This window comes from Sander vitreus, chromosome 18, assembly GCF_031162955.1.
Source record: "Sander vitreus isolate 19-12246 chromosome 18, sanVit1, whole genome shotgun sequence".
Lineage (NCBI taxonomy): Eukaryota > Metazoa > Chordata > Actinopteri > Perciformes > Percidae > Sander > Sander vitreus.
Genome location: NC_135872.1, coordinates 8,453,006 through 8,468,657, shown reverse-complemented (window position 1 = coordinate 8,468,657; position 15,652 = coordinate 8,453,006). Strand labels below are relative to the sequence as shown.

Genomic DNA, 15,652 nt, shown 5'->3' with positions numbered 1-15,652 from the left:
ATCACTGGAAACCAGAAAAACCTCAAGTTATGTTTGTTGTACCAATACAAAGCAAATGCAGTCCTGAGAGCTCTTCTACAGCGGTCGTAGAAATTAGAGGGAGGAAAGGTGAGAAACCATTAAATTCACTGAAGACTCAGGAAATGTTGGTCTGAATAACCACATGAAGCATGTTAAAGGATAAAATAGTTTATTTTATAGTCTCATAGTAAAGGTAGGCCTCAACTTGCAAGACAATTGTTGGCAGTATGTACAACATACTTGTAATTTCCATGGAATGGAATCGGACAAACAAATACACCAATGATATCCTCCTAAATGGAAATAAAATGGAAACAATATACATACACACACGTTTCCTAGACACGCAAAATGCTTCCTTTTTTTCCTTGGGGGATTCAGCAACATTGATTTTTACTGTGTAAAGCACAACACATCGACAGGGAATTCTTTTTGCTTCCTTGTACTGCAAAAAACTGGAGCTACCTTTTGACATTCAATACCTATTTCATACCCTTGAGGAAAACTACATGTGACAAATTGGCATTTTCCCATGACTCGTGAGATTACTACAAAATGCATAACATACTTTAGAACTTGAAAACATCCAATCAATGCTTTTTTTTTTAGAATATATAAAATGAGATGCCTAATGTATTCAGCCACCTAAAGTCATTCACTACTTCAAGCTAAAGGACAAAATACAATACAAGTTTAGGAATATTCTCCTTCAAAACATCAATTTTAACAAAGGAGCCATGTTTTCTTTTTTTAAATTAAAATTTTAAAGTTAACAAACGTGTCGGGCAGAAAACATCTGCAATCCAGAGGGCCTGAGGTGGGTATCACTTAACATATGCTTCAAAGCGTCTTCACATTCTTTAGTGGAAAAAAGTATTTTTTTGTATTTTTTATTTTAAAAAGGTAAACTTCTCCAGGACAATTTATCTAGGTGTGTGTGTGTAAATTCTAAACAGGTTTTTTTTATTTATTTTTTTTATCAAGAATAACAAAATAAACAAAACAAAAAATATATATATAATATAGCAGTGCTTGGTGTAGGCCAGGTGCCCCCCCCCAAAAAAAAAACAACCCGGAGAGGAGGGGCTTTATTGAGGGTACAAAAAAGCATCAAGTCCTTAAGTAGCCAAGCTGCCTCTTTTTGGGTTTTGGATTGTAGATGTTGCCAGGGGGGAAATACCAATGACAGGGAACCAAAGTAAAGGAGAAACAGGGGGATGGGAAGGGGGGAAAAAAACCTGAAGCTCTCTACACGTATCTTCCACCCTGCTGACTTCCTCCCTCCTGTTCTGGGAGATCGGGTGGAGAGAGAGATTGTGGCGGCGGTGTGAGGATGTTAGAGAGGTCATGAGTCTCCAGTGCGAGCCCACCCACATATGGAGGAGAGAGATGGAGGACGGTGAGAGCGGCTGGAGGTGGTTGTTGCTGGCATGAGGGGGTTAATGAGCCTCGAGAGCTTTGAAGGCTGCATTTCCTCTTGCCCTCCTCTGGGACCCGCTGCCTCGGCCAGGTTTGAACCGCTCCGCTCTCTAGCTGGCCTCCACGCGCAGCTTCTTCCTGTTGGGCGGCTCCTCGGCCTCCGACTCGGAGCTCGAGTCAGAGCCGCCGTCAAACGCCGACACAGCGCTGCCTTTGGGGTTGGTGTACAGGCTGCTGTCAGACGACGAGTAGCTGGCCTGGAGCTGGGCAGAGCCCTTTACCTTCTCCAGAGCACGGACTGCATGGACACACACACACACACAAACAAACATGAATGGAGGAAGAAGGTGAGGAAGATAAACAGGATTTTATGTTTATGTTGTTCAAAATCCGTGACGAAATATTCAGGCTGGGGACACATTACATGACTAATTGGCTGTCCTTACACGGCCCAGTCAAGCCAAATTTGTGCCGCTGACCATTGCAAACAGTCCTGACCTTTGAAAAAAATGCAGATAATCTGGATGTACACAATTGATATTAGTTGTGTTGCACCATCCTACTGTATACGTTCCTGCTCTGCTGAGATTGAAGCAACGATAGCGAGTTCCTTCATATCCACTTTGCCATAAACAACTCACCTAAATCAATAGTACCACCTAAGACATGCAGTTTAATTTTGCTTTGCAATGTCATGCCCCATTCTCTATTTTGTCTGTTCCACAAGCCTCTTTTACTTTAAGAAGTTTCTCATAGGAGGGTTTCTATCATCATTTTTTATTATTATTTATGTTCCTTCAAACACTGTTATTTTTACTAAGCTACAGCGGTGCTTGTATTATAAGTATAAAACAGGTAGCACATACCCTGTAGGGTTATGGCTACAATTGAGGACACTAAGGTCATGTTCTGCTTTGTTGTTGTTGTTTTTTTTTACTAGGAATTTAGGAATGTTAGTGCCCGGAACAGCAGATTATACTACAATTATTAGAATATTATAACACAAGATTAAACATGGTGGGTTTTTAAAGGTTGATAAATGTTTGGACTTAATATATTTAAATTCAACTATTAGGCCATGAAATAAATATTTTCCCTAAACTCTGTGATATGTTTCTGGGGCTGAAATTAATAATTGAAATATGAATAAACTGCTATAAAAAGTGAAAATCTAAATTAAATAAACATTTCAAAGCATTTTTGGTTCCAAAATGAACGTCTCAGCCATAGACTGTATATAAAGATGGACGACAGGTCTGCACTTCCTCCCAGTGCACAAAAGTGAAGCCAAAATGTCCCGGATACAGGCGCTGCCATCTTGTAAATTGGAGCCAGAGTCTGCACATAAGTGATCGGGCGGTGGAGCCGCAGTATCGACCCGACCAATCACAGCTGTCAATCATGACGTTTCAACCCGCTTTTATAGCATCAAATAACCCATAAAAAACTAACTTATCAAAATGTACATTCGAACAAACATCAATGTGATAAGAACTACCTAAAACGACAGAAAATATCTTTGGGAAAAAATTATTTGATGTGTACTTTTTTTTGTTTGGTCCATGTCCCAACCGCTGACAGGGAGGGGACCTATACTGACCTATACTGCAGCCAGCCACTAGGGGGCGATCAAGATGTTTTGGATTGTTCCGGTGCCGCCCAAAATTCCGCGGGATGTCCCTCATTTCGGACGGATGCCCGTCACCTTCCGCGTTCTTTGTGTTGGCATTTTAAGCTCTGGTCGATTTATGAGGACTATCATGTTCTGCTCCTCAGATCTCTGCAGGGTAAATCCAGACGGCTAGCTGGACTATCTGTCCAATCTGAGTTTTCTGTTGTACGACTAAAACAACCTTTGAACGTACATGTTCCACCAAAACAAGTTCCTTCCCGAGACTATTTTGCAGCGGCGCCGAAGCTCCTTCCAGCACTTAGCGCATTGGGAAATCTGAGGGTTTTCCTCACGGGGATTTCTCTGAAATATGTTTACCTCATTGTTTGAAGCTCTGGCAACCTTTAACATGAAAATCTGACATTGACAGAAAATACAGAAAAGCACAATAGGTTCCCTTTAAGAGAAAACCTACTGAGTTATATAAGCTAGGCTAAAGATAGGAGGGGGGGTTTAACTTTGGCTTTCCATTGGTACAATGTTGTAGCACAAACACTTTGATGTTGAGATTGGGACTACATGTTCTCAAACCATTCACCCACATGCTCTTTTATCACAACAATCTATACAACAGCCAAAACAAACATAGCAGTGAAGCATTTTTTTGTATTTCCTCACCCTCCCTTCTTGCTGGCTGTAGCAGGTCATATCTGATTTGCGAAAACTAAAACCTTTCCTGAGATGGTCATGGGAGTCCCCACTACTATGAGCAGGAAAAAAATATTGAATCCTCAAAACTGCCCCCAAACTGGCACAGATGTTCTGAATTCTGAAATATAGTGCTGGAAACAAAATGGTGGTATAATCAGTCTAAATGTCATGTAGAGTATCCCCAACCTGAAGAGCAAAGTGATAGGAAAAGGCAGTGTTGTTACCTTGCTGCTCCAGCAGTGCGTTCTGCCTCTTCAGGTCGTCGATATCCTGCTGGTGCGTGTGATTTTTTCGCCTCATGTATTGGATGTACTCTGTAGCTTTGTCTAGGATTTGAGCTCGCGACGCCTGTTTGGTAGACTGCTGTTAGTGACACATGCAGAAATTGATGCAGTGACGCAAGTATACAGACTTGTCATTACATTTCTTACACAAAAATTCATGCAGACTGAAACAACTGCAGAAGAAATCAAGGACAACGCTACTGTGCGTCTGCTCAGCGTGCCTTCTCTTAGCCTTTCAAAATACTATTAGCACTTCAGTCCGACATCCACAGGCTAGGTCACAACCCTGACACATTACTGCCAGGGTGTTCGCCTTGATTACAGTAAACAAAAGGACTGCTGCAGCCCATTATCTGATCGGTTCCAAAATCGTCATGAAAGCAGACATTTGACAAACATTTGCTACATCTACACCTTTACTGACTTAATATGAGCAGCAACATCTGTGAGATTTGTACTCATTAGGGCTGGGTACCCATTAGAAATTCTAATTGGTAGTAGTGAGGATACTTTACCCAAGTTTCGTTATCGATACCAAAACCCGGGGTTTCCTTCAGTGTTTTTTCGCCTAAAACAAAGTCCACCTCCTGTTATGTAATCACTTTTTTTCCAGGTAAGGCATCAACATTCTCGAAAGAAGAGCAGAGGCGCTCATATTAGGACTACGCATAATTCATCTGCCTGTTTTTTTTCTCAAGGAATTGGTTTGGTCTATAAAATAACAGAAAATAGGGAAAACTGTTGATCACAATTACCCAAAGCTAAAGTTGACATATTCTGAATTTGGGGCTTTTTATAATTAAAAAGTGACTCAAATAATTAATCAATCGTCAACATGGTTGCCAATTAGTTGATTGATAAGCTAGTTATTAGTTTAGGTGTGATTACTGTTGAAGCCGCCATCTACTAAATAAACTGATCACAAGACGAGATGCGCCAGGACCAAGGTGGCTTACTACCTTAGCAAACGATTTCCTTATGGAAACAAGGACTTTGCCAAATAAATTGGTGTAAAACTGGCAACATTTGGATTAAAATCAGGAACTGTCTAAATAAAGGAGACAAGACTACAAGTAATTCAACACCAGCTTAAAGTACTTGGCAGTCTTGTAAACTTAATAATGCATGACACATTTTAGTCCGTACCAAAAAGGTATTGAGGTTTGGTACCCAGCCCTAATATTCTCTTCATACTGGGTTTCCTCTCACAAGAAACAATCTACATGTTGGCCTTACAACAGAGCTATAATAGTAGTGTGGTCCTGGGAGAGAGGTGGTGGTCGAGCACTGAGGCAGCGGTAACCCAACACTTCTTACAAATGATCAGCAAATATCCCTCACGTCATCTCATAAGCCCCCCCACCCCGCCCTTTACGCTGTGTCAGAGTCATGAACTGGTCTTTTAGGGGAAAATAACACAGTGTGCCCAGTTACTAAACCAGCTCTCCAAATGCTCTTAATGTCATGGATGTCAAAACAGGAAGAGAGCAACAAAATGTCCTCATAATAAGTTCCTGACGCTGGTCCAAGTATTTAGACTGCATCACTGTCTTGCTGCGGCCAATCTGCACTCGTCCACCATCTGCCCTCCTCCCAGTCCCTTTAACTATTTCTCTCCCCACACATTATAAAACAAGCAAAGAAATCTACATCTATGTACAGTGGTGCTCATAAGTTTATGAACCCATGCTAAAGTTGACTAAAAAGAGGAATAAAAAAAAATCATCTTTTGAAAATTGATCTTAATGCCTTAATAAAAAAAAAAAAAAGGAAAAATCCAACCTTTAAGGACACCAATTTCCTTTGTGAATGAATAATGTATCGTAAATAAATAAATGTTCTTTCTTAAAATACAGGGGGCATAAGTATACACACTCCTATGTTAAATTCCCATAGAGGCAGGCAGATTTGTATTTTTAAAGGCCAGTTATTTCATGGATCCAGGATACTATGATCCTGATAAAGTTCCCTTGGCCTTTGGAATTAAAATAGCCCCACATCATCACATACCCTTCACCATACCTAGAGATTGGCATGGTTTTATTTCAGTTAGGCTAATAGCTGGTTTGATTTGCATTGAGAGATGATTTTATGGAAAGTACCCCATGCCAATCTCTAGGTATGGTGAACATAGGAGTGTGTATACTTATGCCCCCTGTATTTTAAGGAAGAACATTTATTTATTTACGATACATTATTCATTCACAAAGAAAATTGGTGTCCTTAAAGGTTGGATTTTTCCAAATATTTTTAATTAAGGCATTAAGATCAATTTCCAAAATATGTTTTTTTTAAGTCAACTTTAGCATGGGTTCATAAACTTATGAGCACCAATGTACATTCAAAGGGAATCATTAAAATGACATCATGACAGAAATGCACTCATCCCTAAATATCCTTTGGGAGTAAAATTCACACAGAACATGTTATACTTCACCTTTAGAAAACACATAGCAAAAGTTCAAAAATTTCTTACATGAGAGCCTGAACATCGTGTGCCTGGAGGACTTGCAGGCTGAGCTTTACCAACCTTTTCTCCCTGCAGGGCGGGTACCGAGTCCCGGAGGCTGTGAAAGCTGTCTTTGATGTGGTCCCTACGTTTGCGCTCCAGCGCATTGTGGTGTGCCCGTTTGTCTGCCTGCAATGAGAAGAGTCACAAGGCATCAGCCTGGCAGCAGAGCTGTGTGGGTAGAGGACAGCAGGTGTCCCGGGTCAACCTACACAAACAGCTCTGCTGCCTTTACAACAACATCCCCACTGTCATTGTCATTCAAACAAAAGAAATATATATTCAAATGTCTTTCTATCCATCGTATCAGATGTGAACAGCTAGCTCGCATCTGATTTTTACTAAGGAGCCATCATCATCAAGATGACCATCAGGGCTCCAACTAACAATCATTTTTATAACTGATTAATCTGCCGATTATTTTCTCGATAAATTGCTTAATCTATAATAAAATACTGAAAAATGCCTATCACAAATGTCTGAAGCCCAAAGTGACATCTTCAGAATTGCAAAACCTAAAGATATTTAGTTTACTATCACATAAGACGGAGAAATGCAAATCCTGACGATCGGCATTTATGCATCGAAGAAAAGTTTCTGTATATCATATCATCTAAATTTAAAACTAATTGTTCCAGCTATAGACGACATACTGATCAAACCCTAATTTCTGCCAGTTTATCAACAAAAAAAGCTCATCCTTTATGTAATTATTCTTGGGTTGCAGGATATATTTTACTTAAGCTAATGACAACATCAACCAAACCTTAACCAAAAAAACTCTAAAACTAAATACAATTCTGAGGACAACTTTTATTTACATGAAAGTTAAAATCAAGTCTATATCAAGCCTTAACATACTAACATAAGTTCTTGTGAGACCTTCTGAGGTCAATGGCAGTCAGCTACACAACAAAAGGAGGGAAAATGACAATCTTGCAGTAAATATTGGTATAATCTGGTTGTGGTCGGAAAAAATATATTCAATTTCATTCTTAAAAACAAATACAAAATCCTCATTGTTGCAGCTGCAGAACCGTCAACATTCACCAAGACTACATACAGATTATTGATGAATCTATATACATTTTTGGAAGGTGGTATTTGATTAATCTAGGGGGTCAACAAACAAACCTGGTCTATTAAATGTTTCAGGTTACCAGTCACCTTAAAATGGTCTCAGTCAAAAAGTAGTATTCCTTTCAAATTGATTGATGAAGAGAGTCAGTCAGTAAGAATCTAGTTGGCAAATAATCAGTTTTACTTAACAGACTAGAGTGTGCATCACAATTGAAATGAGAAAAAAACAAACAAAAAAACAATTCCACTGGAATTGGCTCAAAATACATAGAATTACAATCGTGGAATAAATGTGCCACCATTTTCTTAGTGTGCTAAGACATTCCTTGATCATTATCTGGATTTAAAATCACATTAAAAAACTAATCACGTTCCTTGGCCTAACCGTGTGTGCACTAAATTTCACTAAAGCCGGTCAGGTTTTTGGGATATCCTGCTAACAGACTGTTACTGTCAGTCTGTCAGCAGGATATCCCAAAAGCCTGGTAGACCGTGGCAGAGATAAAGACAAATAATCAATAATCCGAAACGTCATCGATTAGTTTTCTGTCACCTGACTAATTGACTGTCAGCACTCCAGTCAACCTTATGGTAAAAAGGCCAACAAACTGTAAAAAAACTAAATTTAGGGGCGCCCGGATAGCTCAGTTGGTAGAGCGGGTGCCCATATATGGAGGTTTACTCCTCCACGCAGAGGGCCCAGGTTCGACTCAGACCTGCGGCCTTTTGCTGCATGCGATTCCCCCCTCTCTCTCCCCCCTTTCATTTCTTCAGCATTTAGGTTTAACTTTCATCACTAGAAGTTGCTGCATTCTGTGGCCTTTTTGTCTTTTGGCCCCCTCCTGAGCTTCCATCCCCCTCCTTCAATGTGACCCAAGCCGACCCCTCCTCCTCACCGCATTTCTGTCCCTCCTTCTCTGTGGGAGCACACAGGAGTGGCCGTTCAAATTCGTGACGGGCAAAGTCAAGAAACTAAAGTCATTCAGATGGGGTGAGAGGTGGGTGGAGGAGAACAGCAGATCCTAGATGAGGATTACACCAACTGAACTAAACAGCACGACGACGACAAAGACCTCACGAAATGTAGATTTATGATGGTCGGAATTTTGTTTAAGATTAAAGGTTTATAAGCATAAGAATTTAGTATGCCCTCTACATTACACAGCTTTGAATCATATTACCTCACTGAACTGAGTGCATATAAGCATATCCTTTCAGGTTGTTGGACCGCATCAAAGCACATTTTTCATGTCTTTTGCCAAATCAAATAACTGGTTTCATCACAACAACCCAATCCTCCTTTTATACATCAGCAATTAACATACAGAGGCTCATCCATCAGCATCTAACAGGCTCTAAATTTCAACCACACTTTAGTATTCTAATTAGACTGTAAAGGCACAAGATGGCTGCCATAATCATATAACCACAGGCAGGCAGTTTTCTGCCTGTAGTTCGACCTGTTTTTAGGCCATTCCAGTCTCCAATCACATCTGATTCTAGCCTAATCCACGCTGTCACCAGGCTGAGACATTAAGTCCAACAGCCGATCAAAGCCCGTACAAGCTTGACTGATCATCTTGCTTCATACAGCTCCAACAAAGCAAGGCCCGATTTAAATATTAGCAATGAAACAGCACGGTGGTGTGTACACAACATTGCCTCGGGCAGAAGGGAGACGAGGTAGAAGTCATGTGAACTGGTATCATCTGGCTCACTTTGTCCAAGGATCATGACAAAGACCAAAGTGGCCACAAGTGAGACAACATGCAGGTTAAGACAAGCCTTCAGCGTGTCATAGGCTTGGTGGGAGGGACGACGTGTTGACTGTGACTCAAGTTACCGATCTTAACAAATGCAAGCTATTATTTAACAATGTAATGCTAGAAAACAAGAAATTACCAAGTCTAGTACAACCAACTACCAGACTAAACGCCACGCATATGAAACCGAAACCGTAACAAAAAAACACTTTTTTAATTCACTGCATATCATTCACAACACCCACATGTGATCGGTCTGGCTGGCATGGTGACAGCTGCTACTGCGGCCTGTTGTACAAGAGCCACAAACCATCCATGAGACAAATCCACAAGGAACATGTGCCTCCTCCTCCTCGTATCATACACAAAGCCACAGAGAGGCGAGACTCCACTCCCTCCATTAACCCTGGCACAAACAAACACATGACTGGTATTGATGGCATGTGCAATTACAAGTCTGGCAGCCATTGTGAGATGCACGGATTGAGTGAAAAGAAAGTACCCGTGACTTTTTTCTTGAGTCACACTAGGACTAAATTATAAAAATACAGAATACACTTCAGACTTTGCTCCTATTGTAAAGATATCAAGTTATATTCATATATTCAACTATATGCCATTTATTTGTTTTAGAGCATTTTATATTTTTTGTTTCTGCAACTTCAGATCCCATGTTGGATTTAATTTGTATATTTTGCTTTTTGTTGGTTTTTCCTTTAGCATTAAATGTTAACATTTTCAAGTAGTGCTGAGCACATTAGGTGACACACAATGCTCCAAAGACACTAAAGAGGCACATGAGAATCAGCTCTAAACAAAGACGTTTTAACTCTTCTTTTAACAGGCAAACTACTTTATATCATTAATCTTAGAAAGGTAATTAAGATCCAAGAATGTATTTAAGCACTACTCTCTGGAGCTGCTTCATGTACAATTACTTGGCAATTATGGACGATTTAATGTGTACACACTGTAATAGGCTACTGCTGAATATCACTACTTTGAAGCTTTTCTAGGTGAAATCACCCATTTATTAGACAGACATTTTCAATTTTTGTTTTCACAGAATTCAACTTTTCTTGACACTGTGTTTTATAGTGGAGGTGGGCCACCTCTGCATACTTTTATTAAATAAAACATTCATTTTCAGGAAGGCGTGCAGAGGTTCTGTTTCACCCTGCAAATAACACATTTATATGTATTTAATAGGTGTGGCTGTTATTTACGCCGTCAACTAAATGGATCACAAGACGAGACGCATCAGGATCTGGGTGGCTTACCACCTCTGCTAAAAGAATTGGGTGATATGGACAACAATTTAGAAGTTAGAGACATAGATAGAGCAGCATAACAGTGCCTCCTGGTATATACTGTAATTTTGCCTGACCTAACTTTCTCAAATGATGTACAACTTCCAACCTTACATATATTCTAGACTGGTGTGGCTAAATGTTACCGCATGGGAATTTTATGAGCATCACATTTGGTGATGAAGAACAAACTGAGCTACACGTAATATAAATCACAAGAGACAATATCCTGTGAAGGTTCACGGATAACAAACTACCTTTAAAAATACAGCTAATTGTACAGAGAAATGTTTTCTGGTCCCTTCTTAGCTACATTGTAAGCTATCCGAGTTGTTAAGCACATCAGGCACCACACAAACAGGTGTCCAATTACCTAAGTGCAACCATAATCAGTTCATCATAAAACTGATACCTTTTGCTGGCTGCCTAGGAGGAATGGCCAGCTGAGCTGCTCCCTCCGTTCTATTCATACCTGACCATGACTCATAACAGCTCCCGGTGCCGCGTGGAAGAGCTGGTAGCTGCAGCTTCCATGATACTGATGGCTGTCTCACATTATCTGCGTGAAAGCCTACACTTCTGTCAGGCTGGTGGGGTACGTGGAAAACCAGTCACCAATAAACCAGAAGCTCCAGCAGGCGACTGATACCACCATTGAAAAAATTAAATAGAAGGTATAAAATAATCAGCGTGTTCTTCCCTACTGTGAAGCTATATTTAAGTAGAGCTGCAGCAACGACGACTACTTTCATTTTTGATTAGTCTATTATTTTTGTTTACTCTATAAAATGTCAGATAATATTGAAAAATGTCCATCACACGTTCTCAGAACCCAAAGTGACATATTTAAATGTCATGTTTTGTTCGACTAACAGTCAGAAACCCCAAAGATATTCAACAACGATATCAAACATTACGTTTGAAAATCTAAACCTGGGAATTTTTGATGTTTTTTGTTTAAAAACTACTTAATCGATTATCTAAATTGTTGCCGATACAATACTGTCACTCAACTTGAGGTTTTAGCTGTATATTCAAGTCTAACATGACCTAATGCATACTATACGTCAAGGATTTGGTGCTCACCACCCATTTTACTTTGTGACAAGACGGTAAGTCTCTTATTACAAATTAAGACAACAGACCCACTATCTAGGTTGGGAAACCTATTCAATGTCTGCTACACTGTACCCACTATTAGTGCTTTTTTATTTCTATGCTTGCACGCACGGCTGAATGATACATCCTTTTTATATCGAAATTTCAAAAAAGAGCCATTTCAAAGTCGCAAGGGCCGCAATTTAAATTATAACATAACTGACGGTGTCTTAACAAGCTGTAGCAAGTGAAAGTTTAGACAGGATGCTGTTGACGCAATAAGATATTTACTCAAATCATTCAGCCCTATTTGTATATGTGCAGATTTTAAGGCTTCATTCTAATTCACTTAGGACAAGATATGCAGAGATGAATGCAACTATTTGACTCTGAGGAGCACAAACGGCTATCGGGGCATACACATTTTTTGCTTATAGCTTCGGTAATCAAATTAAATAGTACTAAGTGAACTGAAAGCAGGTCTCAATTTCTTATGTGGCTCTGCAATTGAGGCAAAGGTAACCATGTTAGAGAAATAAAGGCCTGAGGTCTGTTGGAGGGCACAAGCAGGGGAACAAAGTTAATCCTATCTTAATATCACTAAGGCAAATTCAAAAATGTAAAACTATTGTTTTCCTAAATGCCTTTCTGTAGTTAAATTCTAGTTATCTGGCTGGAGGTAATACGTCGTGTTGTGTAGCCTGTGCATTAACCGAGTCGTGCAGGGTGTTTTTCTCGCCAGTATGCGATGCAGCTATACGTCATTCATTTAGGCTGCCAGCCCTTCAGTGGCCTGTAGAAAGAAGATGGCTCTAATCACTTGCTGCAACACAGGAAAACATCCCGCAGCACCCCTTCCTGACACGAAGGCTTGTCCGAGATGCAGGCGCGGCTGCCCGTCCTCCACACATGCAACAAGCCGTCGACACCTTTTCCTCTGCATCATCGTGAATGCAGCACAAATGCAAAACGCTCCGTCTCTTTACTGAGATGACCTAGATGTATATTATGCAAACCCCCGTGGTGAGGTGAACCGGCGGGGGAAACGACTCGGAGCGACTAACCGGCTGCCACCGAGCACAGAAAGCTTTGTATTAACCGGGAAAAAATAATAAACATGCAACAATAAAGCCTTTGTTGATGGATAAAGCTTTGGTCTAAATATAGATGTCGTGTCACCGTCTCCCTATGGCCGCGTACACACAGGATGGGGGATACCCTGCAATGCACTACTAATGCTGATGCCGAGGAACATTCGCTGCACTAATATAAATTCATCATAGTTTAATGCTACCGAAAATGACGTTAATTTGTAGTGCACAAATATTAGTTTAAAACCTTCATGTGACTGTTCTACAGGGCAGAAAGCAGTACTTTCACATTCTCTTTCAAGTAACATCAACCTCCACAGTATGACCTTACCAATCGATTGAATACCAAAACAAATAAGCAGAATGTGATGGATAAATTAACTTTGCACCAATAGTGAAACATTTCTCGATATTGGACAGCATTACGCACCACACCGTGATATCTCGGCGAGTCTTCCTGCAAAGAAACAGAACAAAAAAGTACAATTGTAGCCATAATTGTTCAGCAAATCTCACTGTCTCGCTGAAGTCACTAGAAAGTAAAATTTAGCAGGTTTATAATGCTCTGATGCAAGAAAAGCTAGTGTTGGGTATCAATTAACAAGAAACCCGACAAAACAACATACTTATCAAGACAGAAAAGCTAGCTGAGCCGCTAGTTCAGCTAAATCGTCAGCTAGCAAAATAGCATTCATAAAAAGCTCAAAGTGGCAATACTCACGTCACTATCGACTTCGATATCATCGTTATCACTCATTCTTCGATACAATAGTCTAGTTTAAAGCGACGGGTGGCTAAAAAAACAACATGAATCAGTTTAGCACCGAGCGGCGCTCCAACAAACTGACTGCTAAACGCTCACGTTCTGTTTGGACAGAACCGAGTGGACTCTACCTCCTCCACGTGACGACACTACACACACACACACACACACATACACAAATACCGCTGCACGTGCAACACCCCCGGGGGCGTGTGGGAAATGTAGTTCCTCCGACAGTTTCCCCTGGTATGATTATAACAAAAACTGACTTTGTCGAAGGATTTTTAATGTAGATTAATTTTAAAAGAAACATTGTTAAGCGATGAGAGGTAAAAATACTATTGTGTGCCTTAAATATTATTAAAATACAAAGCATTGTTTATTGGTTAACTACAATATCCACGAGTCATTTAGCTTGCTTGCGACGTCACAGCGTCTTTCCCCTTCAAAAGCATTATGGGAATTGTAGTTGGAGTCAAATTTGTATGTCAGATGAGCTAAATAAGGCCATGGCTGAGACACGTGGATTGTAAGATTACACTCAAGAAAAACACCACAAATGCACACACACAGGCCCTTGGACGGCAGTCAGACAACATAAGATAATGTAATGTGGTCTCTGTCAACATCACCCACCATTTACAACATCCTGTGCGACTATATTTATACTGTAAGGCCTTTCCCTTATTCTCTTTAATGCTACACACCATGTGTGTATTACAATTATCCTGTGCAACTACATATCATAGAAGTAGGCTATGTTTATAAGTAAAAGGTGTGTATATATAGCTTTTTTAAATGTTTGTCTTGTTTTTATCTTGTTTCATTTTTATGTATCACTCAGTCACTTTTTTCCTTTGCTTTTTGTGTGTGAATTTCCCTGATGTGGGATCAATAAAGTTCATCTTATCTTATACACACACACACACACACACACACACACACACACACACACTCAGATCCAAAAACAACAGCCTACACATATGGTCTAATCAGGTGATTCGTCCTCTTATCACTTAAAATGCAGCCACTCACAGTCTAAATTCATACAACTGTATTGTTATAATAACATCTGTTGAGCTCAAGCGATTATTAATATTTGTAAATTAATTTACAAATATTTTAATAATCGTTTAATAGTTTTTCAAGCAAAATGGCTAAATTAAATTAGTTCCAACTACTAAAATGTCAATATTGTGTTTGTTGTTCTTATATGACAGTAAACTGAATATCTTTGGGTTTTGGACTGTTGGCTGGATAAATCAAAGCACTCTGGAATATTTTGATGGGCATTTTTTTTATATTTGCTGATGTTTCATTGTCCAGACAATTAATCAAGATAATTCTCATCATGAACTTATTGTTGGTTACAACCGTTAAACTCTGACATATATTATTATATATTATTATTTTATATACATGTAATGGTGATGGGAACATGTGTTAGGTAGTGTGGGGACTGGTCTAAGGACAAATTGAAAATAATCTGCTCTAGTACTTCCTTTTTCTCAATATTGTGCTGTAGATAAGGAGCTTATACTGTGGATTATTTTGCAATGCAACAGCGGATCAGTAAATGTGTAAAAAAAAAGAAGCTGCGGGAGCAGCCTCATTCATTCTCTCAGCAGGTCAAGAGGCCACAGCAGCTGTGGGCGACACCCTGCCCTCCATGCACACACAGAGCTTTAGACCTGCACTGACCTTGATCCTATACCATCTCTTCCTCCACCTTCTAGCCAGTCTGGATCTCCCCCCCCCCTCCCATTCCTGTTTCCTCCATTTTATAAAATTATACTGTATGTCCTGCAGCAGCAAAGCCAAACCGGGTCACCCAGAAACATGTAGTCAACATATACATAACAGTATGGCCTATGTAAAGGATGACAACACAATAAGGCCAGCCTGTTTTTAGTGTTTAAAGAACTACAAGAGTGCTACTGATGATGTGTTAGTGGAACAGTGCTGGACTAGTCTACGCCAATTCATTTTTA

At 39.9% G+C, this 15,652-nt stretch overlaps 1 protein-coding gene across 9 annotated transcripts; it reads right to left on the bottom strand.

The window, feature by feature from the left end:
• Positions 1–173: 173 nt before the first annotated feature.
• Positions 174–13,812, bottom strand: max (myc associated factor X). 9 transcript variants are annotated; one of them, XM_078274958.1, is made up of 5 exons: positions 13,620–13,812; positions 13,329–13,355; positions 6,524–6,685; positions 3,988–4,123; positions 174–1,738 (listed from the first exon to the last, which is right to left on the bottom strand). In XM_078274958.1, the coding sequence occupies exons 1-5, from the start codon at positions 13,653–13,655 to the stop codon at positions 1,551–1,553; spliced, it is 549 nt and encodes a 182-aa protein (XP_078131084.1). In that variant the 5' UTR covers positions 13,656–13,812; the 3' UTR covers positions 174–1,550. The 9 variants fall into 9 exon arrangements, with proteins under 9 accessions (XP_078131084.1, XP_078131089.1, XP_078131090.1 ...); XM_078274963.1 differs by having other exon boundaries at positions 6,578–6,685; XM_078274964.1 differs by having other exon boundaries at positions 3,988–4,111; positions 6,578–6,685.
• Between the last annotated feature and the right edge of the window lie 1,840 nt (positions 13,813–15,652).

Excerpts from the sequence above, each read along its gene's own strand:
- max (XM_078274957.1), bottom strand. The coding sequence starts at position 13,655 with ATGAGTGATAACGATGATATCGAAGTCGATAGTGAC. Across the intron at positions 13,356-13,619 it reads ATATCGAAGTCGATAGTGAC|GAAGACTCGCCGAGATATCA; the intron begins GTGAGTATTGCC and ends GTTTCTTTGCAG. Across the intron at positions 6,686-13,328 it reads CGCCGAGATATCACGGTGTG|GCAGACAAACGGGCACACCA; the intron begins GTGCGTAATGCT and ends TTCTCATTGCAG.